This window comes from Protopterus annectens, chromosome 1.part0 (assembly GCF_019279795.1).
Source record: "Protopterus annectens isolate FY-2018-M chromosome 1.part0, PAN1.0, whole genome shotgun sequence".
NCBI lineage: Eukaryota > Metazoa > Chordata > Ceratodontiformes > Protopteridae > Protopterus > Protopterus annectens.
This window is the reverse complement of record NC_056725.1, coordinates 934,287,127-934,311,930: the sequence shown is the minus strand read 5'-3', so window position 1 is coordinate 934,311,930 and position 24,804 is coordinate 934,287,127. Positions and strand designations below refer to the sequence as shown.

Genomic DNA, 24,804 nt, shown 5'->3' with positions numbered 1-24,804 from the left:
AAATGGCTATCATTTAGTGAATTCAGTTCTCACCATAGCTGTCAACCTCTTAGTACAAAACACCTGGACAAACCCAGTAATGAGGGAATACAGCCCTCAAACATTCAGTGAATTCAGTTCTTGCCATAGCTGTCAACCTTAGCAAAAAAACCTGGACGAAGCCAATAATGAGGGAATACAGTCCCAAAAATAGGGACACATTTCAAATATTCATCTTATAAACTTAGAAAATTGCTAGAATAAAAGGTTGTGTTACGGTTGTGTTACTGTGTATTTTTTGAAGAACATGAAGTCTGAAATTCAAATGCCTGTCAATTTTACTGCTGACAGAATAAAAATTTTCAGCAGAGACCCAGGGAGAAATATTGCAGACACGTCTTTGTAAAATGACAGGACACCAGAGCAAATCCACACAAACACAGAGAGGAGATGCAGACTCCACACAGAAGGCACTCCAGCCAAGACTCAAACCAGAAAACCTATAGCTGTGAGGCAACAATACTACCACTGCACCATCAAATATGCAAGGACTTAAACATTCAGATTCCTGAAGTCTGAAATTCAAATGCCTGTCAATTTTATTTAACATTTGTTAATCAGGACAGTCTGACTTGGAACAAAAAAACAATTTTCGGCAGAGGCCCAGGAAGAAATAATGCAGACATGTCTTTGTAACATGGGAGGACACAAAAGCAAACCCACACAAACACAGGGAGAAGATAAAGACCCCACAAAGAAGGCACCCCAGCCAAGAAGCAAACCTGAGAACCTGCAGCTGTGAGGCAACAATGCTACAACTGCCCCATCAAATATCAAGCATTGCAACATTTACAAACCACAGATATTATGAGGAACAGATCAGATCAAACATGAGGCAAAAATCTGCAGTTTTTTTTCCACAAATGGTGGTGGGTAGGGAATTAAGATCTTTAACACTTGCATACAAGGTACAGAGTTCAAGCCTGAGGTATTCCCTCACACACAAACACCTGTAGTAGCAAACCTCAAAAACTAAATATACTGCACTGGGTGCCAAACAGTTGACATGAGAGTCCAATCAAGACAAAATGAAGTGTAGAAGAATAGGTTCATAGGTTTATACTAGGCTATCTGCCCTAAAGCATTTATAAGCCTAGCCCAAATTATTGTGGCTTACACCAAAAAATACTGTGCCCATTAGTTTGTTGTGCCTCTGTCCAGCAGTGACCCAGAGATGATTATCTCCCATCCACAGGTCTAGATTTCTCTTGAACAGAGTCAGCGAGGTGCTCTGCCTCACATGGACCGGGATTTTATTCCACAGCATAGGAGTCTCTGATTTATATCCTTTTTGAGGTGGAGCATGTCCATTAATTCCGGTTGGACATGGCCGAGTTTCTTCAATCTGGCAGCATATGACAGATTTTGGAGTGTCTGATAAGTGAAGAGTACAGGGGAACAATGAAAGGTCTTTCTAACCACTTTAGCAATGTGAGTGTCCTTCTGTGCTTAGTGGATTGCCACCTATATGGTAGCTTGCCATGGCTCTGGCACCAGCTATCTGTTTCCGTGAGTCCCTTCTGAAGGATATCAGTGTCCGATGCACTTTCCACTATGGGCATTTGTTTTCAGTCATCTGCAAAACTTGTCAGCCAAGTCCTCCCAGGTCAAGGTAGGCTGTATGGACTGCCTTTCCTCATCAATGGCCTTGGTGACTATTTCAAGAAGGGTCCAATGTCTGCAAGTCCCCATCTTTGTTTATGAGCTCCATTATGATCCTCTCCATAGCTTTGCAGACTAGACTTGTTAAGCTTATGGAAGTAATATTACCAGGGTCGAGAGGAGGCCCTTGTGGGAGGGGAGACAGTTGCCCGTGACGCCACGCCTTGGGCACGGGTCGATCCTGGCTGAAGGCTGAGATTAAAGCCTTGCGTGGTTTTTTAATTCATTTAGCTCAGTAGCACACACACAGACGGGGACACCACGTCCCATTGATGCTGAAAAGGCCTTATGATTGTCCTTGAATCCATGGCAATTTTTCTCTCAAAAATTGGCCTTGTTGATTTTATGAGTGCTTCTTTTTTTTTTTAAATAATATGGGTGTGGTCCTTTTTTATGGGAAAGAGTCTTGGTTTTATTTGGGATTGCCCTCCATGAAACCTCCTGAGGTGGTCATAGAAGGCATTTGTAAGGGCTTCCGTATTTGGGTTGTGGTTTCTCTCTCTCTGCCTCGAAGTGAACCCAGTCTTGAGTAGTTGGAGTAGTTGTTTTGCTTTAGGAAGTCATTCACTTTTGTTTTTTTGTTTGAAGTGGGGGCGATTTGTGGATTTCCAGTGAGATTAGTTTATGGATAGATCTCACCCCCAATGAGGGATATGTCCGGTGGTGGCATTTCTAGTATATTTTATGATAAAACCTAATAGTGCCGGGTGCTCTCAGGAGCCTTGAACCAGGTTCAGTTGTTAGCACAGACATCGATGTGTTCTCCCGTGCTGAGAAGGCCCCTCGAAAAGCAGATTTGGAGATTTAGACTTCTTCGCAGCATTGAGCATTACTCCCTTCTTTCTTTGTTTTTGTTTTGGTAGGTGGTAGGTTTAGAATTTGAGCCAAAAAAAAAGCACTATGGGGTGGCAAGAGAGCCTTAGCCCGAACGAATCCCACAGGGTGAGGCCGCCCCTCCCGAGCAGCGGCTTGTCAAGCATGTCATCCCAGGCAGACAGACACAGAATAAAAATATTTCAATGCATTGGCTGCATGACAGCTTAATATCTAGATGGAAACAAAAAGGTTGTGAGGCATGAAAAATAAATTACTTTTTTAAATACATTAATGGAATGCCAGTCAAAATGAAGTATAAGAAAAACAAGCAGCACTCAACTCAAACCACTTCTTGCACTGCAGTTCTAATAATTTATATTCAGCTTTATTAAAGTAACATGCTGAAAGTAGAAATCTCTGATGCCCCCACTTGTAAAATGTTTCTTATCCAAAAAAAGACGTGCTGCCTGACATCTACTTGTTTCATGGGGAAAACATGATCAAAGTAAAAAATGAAAAGCAAACAAGAAATAAGCTCAAGATACATTGCTTAAAAGGATTACTGTACAGGTTATAGACCACGCGATTGGCATTCGGTTTATGGTTAAAGCCTGCAGAGATGACTGTCTGTAAGTCTCCAAGTGTAATGAGACTCTTAAAATAATGTAATTCTGTCCTTTATTACAAATACTGGCATATGCATTTCAATACCCAAGGCTTATACATTATCTAGTTAAGTATTCTCTACATGGCAACAGAAAGGCTTTCAATGTTGGCAATTCTTTAACAGTATGCTTATTAAAGCTTACTTGCATCTTGCAATCTCAGCCAAGCTTACCTGATGGTCATTGAAGTATTGCTACTTAAACACAGAACAACAGGCACTTTGAGTAATAAGCATAAATCAACAGTACAAAAATATGACAGAAACCAGACCATTCTGCAAAAATCAAGGACAGATGAAAAGCCACTCTAGTACTTGTGTCTACCTTGGATGGGTGGGATTCTCTGCACATTTACACTGCATAACTACTCCTTGCCTTGCTTCGACACATCCAGAGTCACTACATGGGGAGTGGGGTGTAACAAGTATGTCACAGTTTGAAATGTCTCTGGCTGACTTGTGATGGCCCTGACACATTTGTCATACCTCTCAACCTCAGAGCAAGAAATCTGGACAAAGCCATACAAAGAAATGGGACAAAGGCCCAAAAATAAAGACAATTTTAAAATATCGCTCTTATAACCTTAGAAAGCTAATAGAGGTCTTGCATTAGTATGAATTTTCTGAATGGTATGAAATCTGAAACTCAAATGTCTGTCATTATTTTCTAACATCAGTCTTTAATTATTTGTCACTAATTTGCCAAAAAAACACAATTTTATGAAAAATGGACCAACAAATGTGATGTAAAAATATAAAATAGCAACACAATACAGCTGGGAACCTGCCAAAGAAGGGACACTTTAATATTAGTACTGCTAACTTGAGCAGCTGACAAAATAAAATAATCTACATGCATTTCTGAAATAAAAGTAATCTGATTATTACAGTTATTTCTTAATTATAAACCCTCCATGTTTTCTTCCAAAATTGCTATTTTACGGAGGGATCATTAGGGGAAGAGCAACATTTTGAGTCAAAATCAGGGACAGTTCAGAGGTTTGGCTATGCCTAATTCTATAAAGCAATTTATTTGCATGTACCTCTCAACCTGTTAATGCAATAAATCTGGACAAGGCCAGATATATTGGGGAACATATAAACAGTACTAAAATTGCTCTTGTATAAACTGGGACATAAATCTGGACAAGGCCAAATATATTGGGGAACATATAAACAGTACTAAAAATGCTCTTCTATAAACTGGGACAGTTGATAGAACAGGTCTTACTTTAGCATGGATTTTTCTGAAGGTTATGAAGTCTGAAACTAGGTGTGTCATTATTTAGTGACTTAATTCCTAAATGATTTGCCAGAAAACCACAAATTTTATGAGGAACAAATCAAAATAAGAAGCAAAAATCTATTCATTCTTTGAAAATCTGGACAGTTGGGAGGTATGGTTCAGCTGGGGCTGTCTAAGTTTGCCGCCCTTCCCCTCACAAAACCCTGGTCGAATGGAGCCTCCTGTAGCCATTCCAATGATCCATTACTTTGCTATTTCACTCCATTTACCATAAACACTAATGTGCATACTGATTTACTTCTATGATGATTTGAACTTCATTTGAAAGTTTTATTTTGCATTTTACAGCACAAACACTAAGACATCTGCTAAACAAACTTGGCATTAAACCTTCTCTGCCCTTGAAACTCACATTCACTGAAACAACATTAAAATCCACATTCAAAGAAAATACATTTTACTCGTGGCAGATAAAAATTAATTCTGGGCTGTTTTCAAATCATAGGCCCCTTGCATATGAAACAAATGTGTTCTTTGATACACCTTCCTATTGCTTTGAACATTTTTCCAGTAAACAATGAAACAAAACTGTCCAATTCAGAACATTTCCATCATAAAAGTCTACTCAAACTTCTACAGTCCACTATTATCAGTAAATATGCACAATTCTACAGTCCACCATTATCAGTAAATATGCACAATCTCTGAAGTAGTAAAAAAGTCATCTAAATAATTCCACGTTAAATAAATCTGTAATGAAGAGGTTGGTGCTAGCAATCACCTTTATATTTCATGGTTTCATCGAACAATAAAGTGTCTGATGCCCCTGTGGAATAAATTGCCTAAATTACATTAAAACTAAGCTAGTAATATTGCAATAGGAAATGGATGGCAAACTGATAACAGGCTCATAATTAGTATCTTGACTTTCAGTACGGCAGCATTCACCCCTTATGGGAGTAGAACCAACAACCTTCTGCATCAAAAGCAAGCACACAGCCTGGTGTGCTATTAGCACTAAACTTCTCTTCCCCTGCATCTCTCAGCTCCTTGTAAAATCTACTCAATACTCAACTGCATCTCAACTTCGCAGCACAAGAAGTCTGGAAAAAGCCAAATTTATTGGGGTGGGTCAAAAGGGCAAAAACCAGGGACACATTAAACATTGCTTGTATAATCTTGGAAAGCTGCTAGAATAAAATGCTGTGTTACCATGGTACCACCATACATTTTACTGCCAAAGTCCCTGTGCAAAAAAGAGTCAGAACATACCACTATGCCAAATCACCTGCTTTGTGAAAGAAAAATGCTGTGTTACCACCATACATTTTACAGACAAGGTCCCTGTGCAAAACAGTCAAGAGCAACATACCACTACGCCAAATCAGCTGTTTTGTGAACGAGAGGAAGACTGAAACTTAAATGGCTATCATTTAGTGAATTCAGTTCTCACCATAGCTGTCAACCTCTTAGCACAAAACACCTGGACAAACCCAGTAATGAGGGAATGCAGCCCTCAAACATTCAGTGAATTCAGTTCTTGCCATAGCTGTCAACCTTAGCACAAAAAACCTGGACAAAGCCACTAACAGGGTATTACAGTCCCAAAAATAAGGAAACATTTCAAATAGTCACCTTATAAACTTAAAAAATTGCTATAATAAAAGGTTGTGTTACTATATATTTATTGCTAGAATAAAAAGTTTATTTTACTATGTATTTTCTGAAGACTATGAAGTCTGAAATTCAAATGCCTGTCAATTTTACTTGTGATGGAACAAAAACAATTTTCAGCAGAGGCCCAGGGAGAAATACTGTAGACACGTCTTTGTAAAATGGCAGGACACCAGAGAAAATCCACACAAACACAGAGATAAGATGCAGACTCCACAAAGAAGGCACCCCAGCCAAGAATCAAACCACAAATCCTATAGCTGTGACTCTGAGGCAACAATACTGCCACTGCACCATCAAATATGTAAGAAATTAAACATTCAGAAACCTGAGGTCTGAAATTCAAATGCCTGTCAATTTTATTTAACATTTGTTAATCAGGACAGTCTGAATTGGAACAAAAAAACAATTTTCAGCAGAGGCCCAGGAAAAAATAATGCAGACATGTCTTTGTAACATGGGAGGACACAAACGCAAACCCACACAAACACAGAAAGAAGATACAGACCCCACAAAGAAGGAACCCCAGCCAAGAATCAAACCTGAGAACCTGCAGCTGTGAGGCAACAATGCTACCAGTGCACCATCAAATAAAAGCAAACCCCACACAAACACAGGGAGAAGATACAGACCCCACAAAGAAGGAACCCCAGCCAAGAATCAAACCTGAGAACCTGCAGCTGTGAGGCAACAATGCTACTACTTCACCATCAAATATCAAGCATTGCAACATTTACAAACCACAGATGTTATGAGGAACAGATCAGATAAAATATGAGGCAAAAATCCGCAATTTTTTTACAAATGGTGGTGGGTAGGGAACTCAAGTCTTTAACGTCACCTGCATACAGGGTACAGGGTTCAAGCCTGAGGTATTCCCTACCACACCACCATGAGCACCTGGGGCATTTACACACACACACACACACCTGTTGTCCATACTAAAGTACCATATATTCAACACTTACCTGTCCTCCAATGTTAGATCCAAACCCCCTTCCCGCGCAATACTCCAATGACTCGCGAGAGTAGATCGCATCCAAAACCCTTTCTCGACGAGACTGTAGCTCCCATTCCTGCTGCTCGTGTTGCAGTCCGGCCGTGCTGTATAATCCCAGTGTGTCTGTGCACTTTATTGCGTTTCCCTATCAGTCCTGCTGGATTGCCGTGAGCATGCGCATACAGTAGATCAGTACTCTGGTCTACTGCGCATGCGCGTAGTCCGCGAAATTTAAAACTTTTTTTTTTTTTATTTTTTTGAGTTCTTTTTGGTTTGATGGGGCTGCAGTCCGGCAGTCCGATAGCACGGGCCGCCCCTGGTTGACACCATGATGCATCACTATTTAAATGAAGTTTTAACTGCTATAATTTGTCCGATGAAGCAGAGAGGACTCTACGAAAGCGCTCACATTTTTTCTAAATAAAGAGTTACGTGCCATGTGTATCCAGTGAGTTTTATTTTACTAATTATTTAGTGTTATTTTTTACTTATCTGTGTGGTGCATTTTGACGATGGAATTCATTCGGCATTTCGGATTTTGCTGTTTTAGTGTTTTGCTGTTTCTGTACATCAACCTTTATGTGTTGATTTACATAGACTTGATCTTTAGTCCTTTCGGGCTTTTAATATAGACCCAAAATGTATATCAGCTTGCTGCTGTTGGAAGCATACAATGTAACCTACTACAACCGCCATTCCCTCACAATCATTAAGTTCAAGAATCATGAATCAAGAACCAAAGTCAGAGACAGATTTTAAAAATTGCTCTTATATGCTTAGAAAGTTGCTAGTATAATAGGTTTGGCATTAGCAAGCATTTTCTGAAAATATATGAAGGCTGAAACCGCACATTTCTGTGATTATTATTTGGTGACTACAATCGACAATACAGATTTAATGAAGATCAGGACAAAAAAAGTGGAACAATTGTAAACAGAGAGCTATGCCTCCTGCACCCCCCTACCCATATACACATGCACAAATACATGACTGACAATTACAGCCACTTATATGACTGAGGGCATTTTAGATGTCTGCTTGAGATCAAATGAATGCATAAATATATAAATAATGGCCCAGAAATGTATTTCAGCCTGCTGCAGTTAGAACCATATACTGTAACCCATAGAAACCTTTTCTGTTCTCTCAACTTCTTAGCTTATAAATCAGAAACAAAAAACTCACAGATTTAAAATTTTGCTCTTACATACCTAGAAAATTGCTAGAAAAACAAGCTATTCATAAGCAAACATTTTCTGAAGAACATGGTCTGAAACTCACTTGTTTTTCATTATGTAGTAACTACAAATCACAATAGTTTGCCAGAAAACCATTTATTTTAAGAGGAACAGACCAAGATATCTCTCAATGTTTTTGCTCAAAATGTCTTTACAAATTCAAACATAATATGGGGACAAAAGCACAAAAAGAGATCAGTTCGTAAGTATTTCTCTAATTCACTCAAAAGGTTAACAGAACAGCAGGTTCATAGGTTCATAGGTGGGTACTAGGCTATTGGCTCTAGAGCCTATATAAGCCTAGCCAAAAAGGTACCCTGGCTTTTGCCACCCAAGAAAAGTATTTTCATGTGCCCCTGTCGAGCAGAGCCACAGAAGTGATCCCCGACGTGAATTTCCTATTTCCCATTCAATCATCAAAATTTTTCTTGAAGAGTGCTAATGAGGAGCTTTGTTTGATATAGATAGGTAGTTTGTTCCAGAGTATGGGAAATCATTGGGACAGGAATATATCCCTCCAGCATGTTCTGTTTATTGTGGTGACAAGGTTTAGGTCCCTAGAGTGTATAGCTCGGAGGGATTGGGATTTCTTTAAGTGGTGCATGTCCAACAGCTCTGGGTTTGACATAGCTTTGTATGTTAGGTAGAGATTGCCTCTGAGTAGGCGATATGCAATGGAGTAAAGCTGGAGTTTTTTTAGACGGTCTGCGTAGGGCATCTGTTTGAGGCCGGTAATCCTTTTTGTGAGGTATTTCTGTGGCTTTTCCAGTTGTTGTAGATGTCTTGTTAGGTACATACCAAAAGGGGCGTTGCACTCTATAATGGGTCTAATGAGTGACGAGTGGAGGGGTACAATGACCTCTTTTTTCCTGAATGAAAAACCTTTTGTGATCAGATGTGCCACGTAGAAGGATTTCCTGACTACTGTGGTGATGTGATTATCAAAGGAGAGACTACTGTCCACCTGTGTCCAAGGGTTCTCTTATCATACTTTCAGTGTTAAGTAGACTACTGCCTATGTGGTAGCTCATGGGTGCAGAATTTTTACCAAAGGGGATGACAATGCACTTTTTGGCATTGAGCTTGAGGCTATGGCTTTGACACCTGGCATCTGTCTCAGCCAGGCCATTTTGCAGGATGTCCACATCATTAGGAGTTTTAATTATGGCTCCTAGTTTGCAGTCATCTGCGAACTTCATTAGCCAAAGACCTTCTGTGTTAGCCTGTACTTCAAAGAAGAAGATACCAAACAGGAGAGGACCCAGAACTGAACCCTGTGGTACTCCACTTGTCACTGGTCTGAAGTCGGATTTGGAGTCTGCTACTTTCACAGTGTGAGTTCTGTCAGTGAGCCAGTTGGCAACCCATCTTGTGACATAGGGATTTATACTTAGTTTAGTGAATGTATCTATAATTCCAGAGTGAGGGATAGTGTTGAAAGCCTTGCCAAGATCTAGATAGGCTGTGTGAACCACCTTACCCTCGTCTATGGCTTTGGTGACTGCTTCAAAGAAGTCTATCAGGTTTAGGAGACATGATCTGCCTTTTACAATCCTGAACTGGGTGGGGTCCAGAGTTTGGAGATTACCAATGTCTTTGTTTATAAGTTCCATGATGATACATTCCATGGCCTTGTAGACCAGGCTTGTCAGGATAATGGAGTGGTAGTTCCTGGGGTCTGTGGTGGCTCCTCCTTTGTGGAGTGGAATAATTGTCACTGTGTGCCATTCAGTGGGCACAAAGCCTGAGGTGAGGCTATGATTGAACATAGTACTGAGGTGGGGTGCCAGTTTGCTCTGATGTTTGTGTAGAATGCAGCCTTGGATGTTGTCAGGTCCCATGGATGCTGTGTTCTTGGCTTTGGAGAGTGTGGTTTTTACATGTGCAGCCATGATTACAGGAACTTTGCATCCTTCCGGTATAGAGATGGGGCCCTTTAGGGGGTGAGAGGGGGGTAAAGTTAGCACTGAACCTATCTGCTAGGATGTTGGCAATATCAGTTGGTTCTGTATATTTAGTGCCATTGTGCTGTAACTCAGAGCAGATCTGAGTGTTGCCATTGGGATTCTTGACATAGCTATAGAATGCTTTGTAGTTGTCTTTAGAATCAGTGGCAATTTTGTTTTCGTAACTAGCTTTGGAGGATTTTATGAGGGATCCCAGCTTCTTACTGAGGCTGACCAGGGAGTTCCTCCAATCATAGGATTTTACTCTTTTTTGCAACAGTTTCTTTCTTCTGTTGTAGAGATTCTTTATGGCAGGGGACCACCAGATTGGCTATCTTTTTTTGGAGGATAGCATCATGGTTCTTTTAGGGATAGCACGATCCATGCACACTTGTGTAAGTGCTTATAAAGTGCATTTGTGTAGGCTTCAACAATTGTACCTTTATTGTCTGTCTGCATGGGTGTCATGAAGTTTGCCACTTCTTTCTTGAGAAGCGTGAAGTCGGCTTTGGAGAAATTGTTTATGGTGGTTCCCCTAATGGGGGGTGGGGGCGGGATGTGGATGTCTAGGGTGATTAGTTTGTGGTCGGATCTGACCAACAAGGAATTGACCTCTGGTGTGGAATACCGGTCGCCCATGTTGGTAATAACCAGGTCTAGGATATTGCTGCCCCTGGTGGGGGTGTGGATAAGTTGATCCAAGGCATTGTAATTTATGAATTCCAGAGAACGTTGAGCAAAAGCATTGGTACATGAGTAGTTTTCCCAGTTTATGGTGGGGTAGTTGAAACCACCCATTATTAGTGTGTTGGGTTGTACCCTAATATTTTCCAGTCTATCAAGAAATGTGGAGTGGGAATCTTGGGGCATCGTGGGGGATCTGTAGTAAGTTACAATTTGGATTGTGGTCTTGCCCAGAGTTAGTTGCACTTGGATAATCTTGGATGCATTATGCTGAGCAACTAGCCTAGAGGTGTGGATATCCTTAATGAATATGGACATGCTTCCACCTTTTGTGTTTCAGTCCAGGTTAGGTGGCTGAAAGGTGTGGTATGAATTATAGCCTGGTAATGCAGGGCTGCTCTTTGCAACCTTGAACCAGGTCTCTGTCACTGCACAGATGTCAATGTTCTCCATTTTAAGGAGTGCCTCGAGTGAGTGCATTTTGAGGTTTAGACTTCTAGCATTGAGTAGCATTACACTCAGATTTTGCTTGCTTGTATCTCTTACAGTGGTGAATTAGTCATTTAAACCTTGCCTAAAAAGGCACTATAGAGGTGGCCTTAGCCAGTATCCAGAATCCCAAAGGTGCAGGCCATCTCTAGCAAACCATCGTGGTATGTCGATCATGTCATCCCAGGCAGACAGATACTGGATTCCCTTAGAATGACACCAGAAGCTTAGTCAATTGTTGTTTTTTCCTTGTACTGTGGTATCATTCTGGGTGATTACAGGATGCTACTCAGGGCTAGGGTCATACCTGCCTGGGCTACAAGATCGGACAGCTCCTCCATGTCTCTTTTCATGTAGTCCAAGGAGGTATGTCTCAGATCATTCACACCAACATGATTGTCATGAAAGTCATATTTGTACTTATTGTGGAGTGAACTGAGTGCATGCATTATGTGACAGATCCTGGCACTTGACAGGCAGCAGATAGTAACTTTCTCCTTGTTTAGCCTGGTGGGTGGAACATCAGTATGTCGGACTATAGAGTTACCTATGACTAGAGTGTTGGGTACGTTGTTATGCCTTATGGGCTGTGGTTGAGTGGCACACAGAGTTTGTGGGCTATGTGTCATTTGAGTTGTGTTCGGAGGTGGAGGTTGCTTGCGTTTCTGCTTTGTAGGTCTCTGTTGCTTGAGCAGAGTTTTATGGAGAGCCTCCGTGAATGTAGGTGTGTGTTTTGTGTTTCTCTGTGTGTGCTTTGGTGGGGTAGGTTATGAGGGACAATCTGATGAGTCTGGTGTGTTACAAGTGTTTACCTTCTCCTCTTGACTGTCTAGTCTAATCTTGGGTGAAGAGAGCTTTACTTCTAGTTTGGTTATATAAGTGCATCTCTCACAGGTTGTAGTGTTGGGTGGTAGGAGGAGACGGTTGTCTGTGTACATGAGGCAATTGTTGCATTGCCCCAAGATACCCAGATTCATCAGGTAGACAGGAGAAAACACCGGGAGCTGACCCTTAGACATGCCTGGATAGGTGCTTATTTATAAAGTACTAAAAACTATTTTCCTCTAGACAAGTGAGGAAAGTTGAGTGCTGTAGCAATTTGTAGCTTATTTAGTGCTTACAATGAGTTCTGAACAAGTGTTGAGCTCAAAGAAACAGATTTGAGTGCTAAAACTAAAAAACTGGCTAGTTCTAAGGGTGCAGGCAATAGTTTAACCCTAGCAAAGCGGAGATGCATAAAGTGTATTTTTTTAATATAACAGTAGCAAATGAGCAAACTGATTTAAACAAATTAACCAGTTAACCAATAAAAAGGTAAAAAATGAGCCCCGTTCCAGCAGTCTTCGATCAGACATGTTCTAAGTGCACACTAGGGTGCAGGGGAACCATCTCCAAAAAAAAGATGGTCTGGATTAATGCTCCAGTTATACAAACAAAGCTAGATTCAGCAGGTATTATATCAACATGCATTTTCTGAGAAATAATAAGAATGAAGCTCTAATGACTGGTATTACTCACAGGTTATATCTGATGACTGGTATTACTGACCAATTGTAAACTTCTATGAGAGAAATGGGGATCATATTAAAAATATAGGCTAAAATGAAGGATGTTCTGTAAAGCAGGGGACAGCTGAGAGGCAGATCTCTGCCCTCTGTCAGAGCTCAAGGATATACACACACACCCACACACACACACACACACACACACACACACACACACACACACACACACATATATATATATATATATATATATATATATATATATACACACACACACACACACACACACACACACACACACACACACTCTCTCTCTCTCTCTCTCTGTGTCTAAACCTACTGCACAGTTACTTACCAGATCCACAATAAACATATTCAGCAGTGTGTAGTATTGTTTTGGTTTTTAGCCTGTCCTACTCAAGATTGCTTGTCTGCTACTGCTCTGCTTAGACTGCAACAAGTTCCAGAAAGTCTCTTTTTGTCTCTTTCTCTCTGCCTCTCAAGTGCTCCACAATTGAACCAATGAAATAGAAGAAATCAGAGCTGGGTGGATGCTGATGTAGAAGTTAAAATTGGAGCACTTAACAAATATGTAACAATTGAGAGGAATGGTGTAGACATAGAAAGAACAAGGCAAGTGGATAAATTACTTAATCTGAGCAGATGAAAAACCCAGTGGATTTACAGCATTGTTCCAAATGACTTTTCTATCAGGTCTAGATCCAGAGATCCTGGACAGTTAAATCATTGGTCATACCTTGCTGTCTTCACTTCCTTCTGTTTAGTCTGATTACAGATATCCTTGTCTCTGTTTCCTAAATTTTCCATAGATGCATGCAGATGTCTCTCATGCAGCTTTTCTACCTGGTTTTGTGTTCTTTTGCTCTTCTGCTGTACCATGTTATTGCCCTCTAACCTTCCAGGCACCTTGCTTTTCTCTCTCTTAACCCCTTCCACTTTTCGATAATCAAAGCGGAAGGAGATTTGTATAGTGTCTGCATAACAGAGATTAGTATTCTACTTGATCATGCCAAGTTCTACTGCTGTTAATTTGGAATCTGATTTTCACACGATCCCAATGAGAGCACAATCAGATAAACCCTAAAGATTAATTTCCACAGCATTCACTTCAATAAATTTTAGTGCATCTCCTGCCTTATCACTTCCAACAATGTTCTTTCTTCCTCCTTACTACAGAGTGCACTCTCCAGTATCCCCTGCTAAACAGTAGGGGAATTTCCTTGGTGTTGTAGCCAAATTCCCCCTAGAGGTGTACAAATACCACCTCAGCTTTCTCCTAAAAAGAGGCTTTTCCTGGACTTTATGAATACTATTTCAGGTCTCCAGCTATTGACATAGTATGAATAACTCAGTCAACCAAGTTAAAAAAATATATATTTTGTGATATATGTCATTTGTTCACTTACATTTTCTGTCTGGAAACTTCCTTTAAGATGCTTCCTATGAGCTTATAGTTAATATCTGCTATTTAAGCATCATGTGGCTCTAGTTTAATAATACTTAATGATATATAGGGCTATTAATCTTTGTAAGTTAATACAAAACAAAACAATGGATATGCTTGCATTTGGTAAGATTTTGATTTGCCCAGGTGGTACTAAAAAGCTTTGTTGATATCTGTATTGCTTTAGAAATTCAGTTAAGAGATACTTTGGTTCTTCTGCATAATCTGTATAATTCATTTTTTCTGGGTCTCCCCCATGCATCTGACCATTATGACTCCTCCAATGAGACTCACTCTGGTCATCCCTGATACTAAGGTCATATCTGGTAGGCTAGAGGATGAGTTGTCCAGACAGACAGATTATTATAGGCAAACAAGGGCTTTCTTTGAGCCTCTGCCTGCATCTGTGCCTTCAGCTCTGCATACCTTGGGTGTACCCTTTTGTTTTTTGGCACAGATAAGCCTGGATCCCCCCAAATCTGGACCCCTACAGAATCCATTCTGCCATATCCTTTGGCTGGGATGTATGCTCACAGCAGCTTTGTTTGATCTTGGATGTGAGATGTGAAGGGCATTTTCTAGTATGGCTTAATCCCACCCTTTAGGGCAATTTGTGCACATGCATCACTATGTCTCTCTATGCTTGCAAGCTCCTTTGGAGAAGCAGGTAAGGGCTACCTTCAGAGGCTTGGGTAGCCACTACTCGCACCCTTTCCTTGCTTTCTGTGCTTAAAGTCCTTTCCTAGCACTGGAGCAGCAGCAACTGGGAACTACCGCATCCTTCCCCCCAAAGATAAGTGAGCTATAGCAGCTCATTTCCAATCCTTCCTTCTACTTAAACACAGGCTGCCTGGGTCATAGTGAGGGTTTTAGCCATCTGTGTCAAAGATCCAGGGTTAATTTTTGAAAGCCTTATGATCTATTGCAATGATTATATATGTAGAACATGTCCTCATTGTTAAGGTCAGCATATGCTGCTGGAGATAACAAAACTGAACAACAATTCAGCGATAGCTGAGTTTTAACTAATGTGAAAATGGAAAGGCAAAGCCATATATTATAATATAATGACTGTTTCAGTCATAGAGATTTCAGTCTTCTTCAAGAATACTACAGTGTTATTCACTGCACACAGCGATGCACATTAAAATATACTATAAAATTACAAAAAAAAATACACCACATAAACTTATTTCTATTGTTGATTACCTTTGTTTGCATTTTGGAAGGGCAGCACCAATGGATGCCTCATGTGCTGTCCACAAGTAGTGGAGAACTCGATCTTCTTCTATTATTAGGGAAGTTGTTACATTGTTATGGTTAGTATTTGATATTTTGTGATACTGTAATAAAAGAAAAGAAATAATCAATTGTACGTTGTAGTCTGTAAACTGCATTTTTAAACTAAACTTAAAATACATAATATCTAAGTATGAAATAAGGGTAAATGTTAAGTTTCTGTAAGATTATGAGACAACTGCAGGTAGAATGTAATGTAAGCAGAACAGCTGTGATGAAAGCAACTCAGTAGGCATCTAAGCTGATTTAGCTATTTTATCAAAACAGAGCTGTGCTGGGATTGAGTTATAGTGGGCAACTAGCTGTTTTCTACTGGTGGTGCTACTACTACTACTACTACCACCATTAATATTACTACTACTACCATTACTATTACTAATACTACTATTATTACTACTACCATTACTACTACTACTATTATTACTACTACTACCATTACTATTACTACTACTACTATTATTACTACTACTACCATTATTACTACTACTACCATTACTATTACTACTACTACTATTATTACTACTACTACCATTACTATTACTACTACTATTATTTCTACTAATACCATTACTATTACTACTACTACTATTACTACTACTATTATTACTACTACTACCATTACTATTACTACTACTACCATTACTATTGCTACTACTGTTATTACTACTACTACCATTACTATTACTACTACTACCATTATTATTACTTCTGCTACTTCCTTTATTATTACTACTCTATTACTAATACTGCCATTTTTTGAGAACCATAAATCAGTGTACCTCATGATAAGATGCCTATTAATATGCTGCAAAATATTTTATGAAGCATAAAGAAAATGCGGATTTCCTAAATTAATTATCTGAAGCTTTCATCTGTGATAATACTTCCTCCAAGTATCAGCCAATATGCTGTTATAATATTTATTTCTAATTTCTGCCGGTAGATTACACATGTGCCTTCCTTTTCTCTTTAGGCATTTAATAGGATAATGCTAGACCACTGGGCATTAGACTCCTAATCACTCATTAAGATGTTTTTGAATACGTATATGTAAAAGACGTGATATTTAACTTGATACATACTTTTAAAGACCGAACTGTTAGGCTGCCAACAAAAGACAAATCCATGTTCTTTTTAAAGGTATTGCAATCTAAATCTTAACTAAGCATTGATGCATTGTTTAAAGTATAATCTTTGAATATAGGAAGTGCTTATCTACAAAGGTCTTAGTATACAGTAGGTCCTTCAGCAGAGAAAATTAGATTTTAATGGCAGACAAGGGCTACTTGAACTGCTGTCTGAGGTATGCACAGGTAAGCCACATTACATGTAAGGCTACACTAGAATTTTTTTTTTTTTATTATGCAAGGGCTTGGTAATTCAGGAACCTTTTTCTTCACTACTGAGTAGCAAGGTTTGTGGAGCTACAGGTAAGTGCAGTTGTCTGTGGATGTAGCTTGTTACTTAGGCTCTAGGACATCCTGCTGTACCGCTCTACAAAGTCTTGTATAGTACAGGGATTTGTAGCATCTGTGTCTTTCGGCTTTTCTTGGTTAGGGGTCTCCACAGTGGAACTCCGGTCCGCTAATGATTGGCAGTTGATTTTTACGTACCGGCTTGCCAGGCCTGACGCACAACCTTCAACGAAGGTATGCCCATTCATGCATGTCTCCACGCAGAAGATGCTCTAGCTGAGAATCGAACCGGACAGCGTCTTACTGTGAGGCGACAACGCTACTGCAGCACCACCACTGCAGGTTTAGCATCTGTTGTTGTGTCTTTCGACTTTTCCCAGTTAGGGGATGCCACAGCAGAACTCCGGTCCACTAATGATTGGCAGTTGATTTTTATGTGCTGAGTTGCCAGTCCTAACACACAACCTTCAACGAAGGTACGCCCATTCACGCATGTCTCCATGCAGAAGACGCTCTAGCTGAGAGTCGAACCGGTCAGTGTCTTTAGCATCTGTATAATGCAATATTCATGCAATGAAATGTACAAAATGAATAAGTACACTTGGCAATTTAACTGCATGCAGTTTTGAATTTCAGAGAAATTCAGAGCAAGGCAAAGCAGAGCAGCTTTGCAGTTCTCAGACTGATGATTCAGGTAAGTAGTGCATTGTAATGTGTACTCGTGAGCATATATGAGAATGTGTACAGTTGTGTGTGTGTGTGTGTGTGTGTGTGTGTGTGTGTGTGTGTGTGTGTGTGTGTGTGTGTGTGTGTGCGTGTGTGTGTGTAGATACTGGGACAATGTGTAAGAGGTTCATGTGACTGTATGTGCTTGAGTTCTTCTGGTGTGAGTATGTATGCATGTATGTGTATGAGTGACAGATGTCTGCTGCTTGTAATGATCTATGACTATGAATGGGGAGATTGTCAATGCAAAATGTACTAGCACTAGATGTGCGTGTGTGTGTGTGTGTGTGTGTGTGTGTGTGTGTGTGTGTGTGTGTGTGTGTTGTGTGCACCTGTGTAGGTGTGTATAGCTGTAGATGTGTACCTATGCACAGGTGGATGCACTTTCTATGACTTTTGGGTGCCCGTGCTACTTACACGGTGGGTGCTTAGTTGATCAGTTGTCCATGGTATTCAGTTGAGTGATTTATAGTCCTGCTAATTGTATTTTAATGTAGATCATCACCATTTACATGTCTGTGAACTATACTGAGTTGGAGAAGTACAACTTGACCTAAATGAGAAACAGCACTGTAATGGCGGTGGGGAGAATGTGGTGGCTGACCAGGGCATGATCGCCAGTGCTGAAGAGTTGCTAACCTGGTATGAGCATAGTGCCTGGATTCATATATGCAGCTGCAGCTAATGTTGTTGTTGTTTAAATGAATGTGTCTAGCAACTTCTTTGAAACAGAAGACCTTATTTATTTATTTATTTATTTTGCTTTAAGGGAGCAACAGTTTAGGAATGGTGTCAGTCGCACTTTTGTGTTGTGGAACTATGAATTCTGCCCATAGTCACCGAATGTAACCCACAAAAATCAGAAATCTTAATCAAAAGCTTATTTTTATTTATTTTGTGCTCTTTTCAGTGTAACAATTGTTTCAGATCTGTCATATGTCTTCCTGAATTGTACTGCTCTTTTTTTGAATGCTCAAATTCGTTAATACTTTTGAACAAACAACATTACAAACATTTCTCAATTCAAGAACCAGTTATTCTAAGTATACTTTTTATATAAATGTAAACAATTACAGAGTAAAGAAGAAATGAGTGAAAAGTAAATACTTAATCATATACTGTAAAAGAAAAATTCACGACACCCATGTTATGCATATACTGTAACTCTTGGACATTAGCTAAACTTCATCCTTAGAAATTATTTGAAGGAGAAAAGAGGAACTAAGTACCCTAATCAGATTATAATGTAAACATTTTTGTATAGCCTTAACTACCCATCCAGACAGAAAATAGAGCAACAATCAGTCTAGAGCTATTCAGCATTTGGGACTTCTTAAAAGCATAACATCTGATTAAAGAATGTATTTATGACTGAGCACTCCTCAGCCACTGAATGTAAACTAGTGACCCTCCCCCATTAGTCTGATTCTTGTCTATCATATTGACAGTTTAGTTAAAAGTCTGTGCCTAACAGTGGTTCATAGGTTCATAGGCTGGTACTAGGCTATCAGCCCTAGGGCCTATACAAGCCTAACCATAACAATTCCCTGGCTATTTCTTCCCACACTATTTACTTCTCTGGACCCCTGTCTAGCAGGGTGACTGACGTGATCCCCGGGGTGAATTTCCTTTCTCCCATCCAATTGTCAAGGTTTCTTTTGAAGAGGGCCAAAGAGGCACTCTGCCTGACATGTATGGGCAATCTAGTCCAGAGTCTGGGGAGTCCCTGGGTCAGGAACCTATCCCTCCAGCATGTTTTGTTTATTGTGATGACAAGGTTTAGATCCCTGGAGTGTGTGGCTCTAGGGATTGGGATTTCTTTAAGTGTAGCATGTCCAACAGCTCTGGGTTTGACATGGCCTTGTATGTTAAGCAGAGATCGCCTCTGAGTAGATGATATGTGACAGAGTATAGCTGGAGTTTTTTAAGGCAGTCAGCATAGGACATCTGCTTTAGGCCTGTGATTCTTTTAGTGAGGTATTTATGTGGCCTTTCCAGTTATTGCAGATGTCTTGAGAGGTACATACCAAACGGGGCTTTGTATTCTATAATGAGTCTAATGAGGGATGAGTACAGTGGGACAATGACCTCCTTTTTTCTGGATGAAAAGCCCTTAGTGATGAGGTGTGCCACATAGAAGGATTTCCTGACTGTTGTGGCGATGTGGTGATTGAAGGTGAGACCACTGTCCATCTGTGTCCCTAAGTCTCTTATCACACTTTTGGTGTTTAGTGTACTGCCACCTATATGGTAATTCATGGATACATGTTTTTTCCCAAAGGGGATAACTATACATTTCTTGGCATTGAGCTTGAGCCCATGGCTCTGGCACCAAGCATCTGTTTCTGTAAGGCCCTTTTGTACAGTATCCACATCATTTTGGAATTCAATAATGGCTCCCAGTTTGCAGTCATTTGCGAACTTTGTTAGCCAGAGTCCCCTAGAGTTGGCCTGTATGTCAGAGAAGTAGATGCCAAACAAGAGCGGAAGATTAAGTGTTCCTTATGCCCTGGGCTGTATACAAATCATGGGTACTCCATGCACATTTTTAGGACCATGCATAATTGCATGAGTGCTTTGATTCACCTACCTGTTTAAAATTATATTTCTTGTTTAATACAGCAACATTTGTTACACTGTATTTTAAATTTGTAGCTTTGAATATTTTTTCCAGTAAGTAGTGAAACTAAATCTGCCAACCATTAATGACAAAAGTACCCATTTCAGAACATTTTAGCCATAAAAGATCACTCAGACTGTTATAATTATAATCCATCAATATCCATACTCAACAATTATGGCCACTTTATCAGCTGTGGGGTCTATATCAGTTTGTCATATGACACAATTGCCAAATACCTATTTGTCAAACCCTTTCTGTTGAAACCTTACTCCATCGAACATTCATTTAAGCAAAAATGTTCCCAGGGGAAAAAAAAAACACTTGGCCAACCAAGCAAGCATCACAAAAATGGTAAAATTTAAAACCCACCCAGGTGGAGGGTTGTGCCCCCCCCCACACACCCCCTAGCTAAATATACCAGCTCCAAGGTTGCAGCACTAGAGTAGGTACAAGCAAAATGTCACAATGATGGCCCAGTGTTTGTTCTCCCTGGGAAAAATTTTGCTTTAATGAACTTTTGATAAATTAAGGTTTCGACGGAAAGGGTTTGACAAATAGGTATTTGGTAATTTGATTTTTCTACAAACTGATATAAACCTCAGCTGTGTAAACATCATATGACTAATTGTGATAGAAATGGCCACAGTAAATTATTCCAATTTGCTTTATACAAATGCACACCAGTCCTGTAAAGATAGATTAATGAAATTTTACCTTTATCAACTCAGCAGGGTCAGTCATTTTTATCCACAGACATCCCCAAATCCAACAATTATATTTACATTGTTGACTACATCCTTTGCAGATGTCTGTGTCAAAATTAATAACAATAATAATGACCAAAGTTACATATTTCAGATTTGTTTCACACAAACACATAGTAGCTGAAGTATTTCAACTTAATTCACACATGTACATGCACACCATTCCTGCAAGGAGAGATTAAAGAGTGTTTAAAAAATGACCACATGGTAAGAGCATAAGGTACTTTTATTCACAGATAGCTGGCCCCCCCAAAGACTAGCAGTTATAGCCAGTTAGTTGACGGTGAATATAACCCTTATTGCTATTAAAAATAAATTACATGTACTTTATTGGTAGTGTTGGATGAACTACATGAAATTGTATAAAGTTCACTATAAAACCTAGCCATGTGTAGTGTAGTTTTTGTGGCAGGGTATTTTTGAATATGTAATGAATATTAACCTCATGTTAGCATGTTCTAAGTCATATACACCAACAGTCTCCAACCTTTTTTGCACCAAGGACTGGTTTCGTCTAAGACAATTTTCCATGGACGTACCATCTCGAGTGCATAAAAATAAAGCATAATAAAGTGCATAATAAATACAACTGACCATAATGCAGAATCAGTGGGAGCCCTGAGCTTTTTTCAATTCAATGAGATGGTCCTATCTAGGGGTGATGGGAGACGATGACACCCAAAGTGTGTTCCTTATGTGCAGTCTACTCCGTAATTTTATTTTGGTTGCTGTCATTGCAGAAAACCCTGCTTCAAAAAGATAGGATGTTGGAAATGGGTTTTCAGTGCTTATTCTAGGAACTTTCTAAGTTTATAAGAGTAATATTTAAACTCTGTCCCTATTATTTGTGGCTCTGTCATACCGCTCAACTGTCCATATTTTTGCATAATGTCTAGATTTTTGCCTCATGTTTCTGGTTTGGTCCTCATAACATATGTGGTTTTCTGGACTGTTGTGAATAAGTGAGGACTGAAGTCATTATATAATGACAGGCAGTTGAGTTTCAGGCTTCATATCCTTCAGAAAATGCATGATAACACAAGACCTTTCATTCTATCAACTTATTAACTTTATAAGAGCAATATTTAAAATTTGTCCCATTTTTCGGGGCTTTGTCCCCCTATTATTTTTGGTTGTGTCCAGATTTTCTGTGCTCAAGGGTTGAGAACTATGGGCTCTGTCTAGATTTATTGTGTGAGAGATTGAGAGGTATGGTCGAGAGGTATGCAAACCTCTTAATTGATGCTGGTGCTGCTGTCAAGGATCGCTGTCACTCCACTCTCTCTCTCTCTCTCTCTCTCTGTGTCACACACACACACACACACACACACACACACACTGCTTTCATGCATGCATTCACTCACACACAGACAGAAACACACACACACACACACACACACACACACACACACACACACACACACTTTTCATTTATTATTTTACACTTGCTAAACAGCAAAAGCTCTGCTTACTGAGTGCAAAATAATGGCTCGATCGATCTCACTGTTCACTCTCTTATACACATATACACAGTCTTGTCTGCTTTCACACACATACATGCTGTTTTCATACATTTATTTATTTATTTATTTTACATTTGTTAACACATGTCCATTTTCAGGAGAAAAGCTCCAAGTACATAACAGACATATGAACAAGATAGTTGAGTTCTAAATACAATATAAAGATACATCACATCTTGGGGAAAAAAAAAAATGCATGCATTTGCTCACACACGCAGACAGAAACAAACACACTCACACACATACATACACACATCCACTTTTTTTTGTTTCACTCCCTGCCTAAAAGTTTCTGTGCAGCCTGTTACCAAATGATCCATGGCCCGGTATCAGTCCACAGCCCAGTGTTTTGGGACTGCTGATATACACAATCTCTGCAGAAGTAAAAGTCATCTGAATAACTCCACATTAAAGAGAACTATTACTAATTAAATGTTGATGTTGACATTCAACTTTACATATCTGTGCTTCATCTACAAATAGAGTGCCTGCTGCCATTGAAGAATAAATTGCCTATGTTGATCCGATCTTGTAGAGAAGACTGTATCACAGTAATATGCAGTGATGATTAAATAATGGATGCTGAAGATCAGACTGTTCTGAGCATCACTCCGTCTAGTACAGATTAAATGACCTGACAAATGTCAATACTTCACATTTGCTTGAGGCTGTTTACTACAATGCAAAATGTTTAGGTTATATTACAATTATAAAGTCCTGGTCAATTAAATTAATTCATTCTTTCGTGCAATGAATAGAGGAAAACAATTAAACACAATATAAATGTTGCAGCAGCTATTGTTCAACAACCTAGAAGTCATACAAAAGTAAGAAATATTACTACATACAACATACTGTTTTGGGGGATACTTACATGCTTACAGGACATGTATATCTCAGTTTTGATCTTCCATAACAGACTTCTCTGTCATCAAGAATAGCTATCCCCTCTGAAAATTCTGTACTCTTGAAGCATACAGTTCAGAGTCAACAAAGTTAGACTGTGGAAAAATGGGGCCCTACTCAGGATAATAAGTAAGGCCCCCCTCACCGGCCATGCCCATATCCATTGCTTGGCTCTCCCTCTCCGATTACCATAAACACTGTTCAAATCTGTCAGTGTGCATACTATTTTCTTCTTTACTTTTACAGGAATCACAGTGAATTTGATTTAATCTAAAACTTTTTATTTCATATTTTACAGAAAAACACTTGTGAAGAAATTAGACACTGCTATTTCTGCTAGCATGTATGGCTAAAGTTTTGTATATAATTACAGACTGACCTGTTTATTATATGCCAGCATGACTAGCTGTGGTATTGTAAATAAGCTCTTAAATGTACAGAATGTTTTAAAGACTTGAACAGTGTCCTTTTACTTTTCTAACTATGCATATTTGTGAAGAAAGGGTGGGAGGATGGCATAATGGTTAAGGTGCTTACCTTGAAGACACAAGGTGCAGGGTTTGATTCTCACATGGGGTAATTGGCTAGGCTTAAAATGGCCCATAATGGCAGTTAGCCTAGTATTAATCTATCTATCTATAAAAAGCCAACTGTCTTAAATTCAGCTGATCTGAAGAAGATGTCGTCGAAATACTGACTGTTGCTATGTGTTACTGTCAGAAGCTGAAAGACAGGAAGGAACTTTTAGAAAATGGCTATTGGTTGAGTTTCAAAATATGAAATGAAAATTAGAACTGGAACAGTTGTGACAATTAGGCTAGTTTATAAAGCAGCCTGCTGAATACAGTTATCAGTTATAGTAGTCAGTTGAGTTCAGTTGTGAGCTGTTTGCAGATGTACTGTGCAGTGGGTACCCAAAAGGATTCAGTAAGAACTGGAAGCCTGCCTTTGCTCTGTTGTAGCAATTTAGTTTAGATCAGGGACAATATTCTTTAGTCAGATAGGAAATTACAACTAATTAGTTAGATCAGTTAGAGTTTTTCTAAATGTTGAATCTCTGTCCTACAGTATTGATCTCATGTTCCTTGTGATTTAATTCTGTTTGTTTAATGGAAATTAC

The 24,804-nt window shown here is 39.4% G+C and overlaps 1 protein-coding gene across 1 annotated transcript in view; it reads right to left on the bottom strand.

The window, feature by feature from the left end:
• CCHR1.PART0H6orf58 (chromosome chr1.part0 C6orf58 homolog) overlaps positions 1-24,804 on the bottom strand; it is a 290,591-nt gene that overhangs the window by 139,911 nt on the left and 125,876 nt on the right. The window contains exon 4 of the mRNA XM_044064146.1: positions 15,638-15,771. Within this exon, the coding sequence (XP_043920081.1) occupies positions 15,638-15,771 (134 nt within the window). The remainder of the gene's footprint in view (positions 1-15,637; positions 15,772-24,804) is intronic.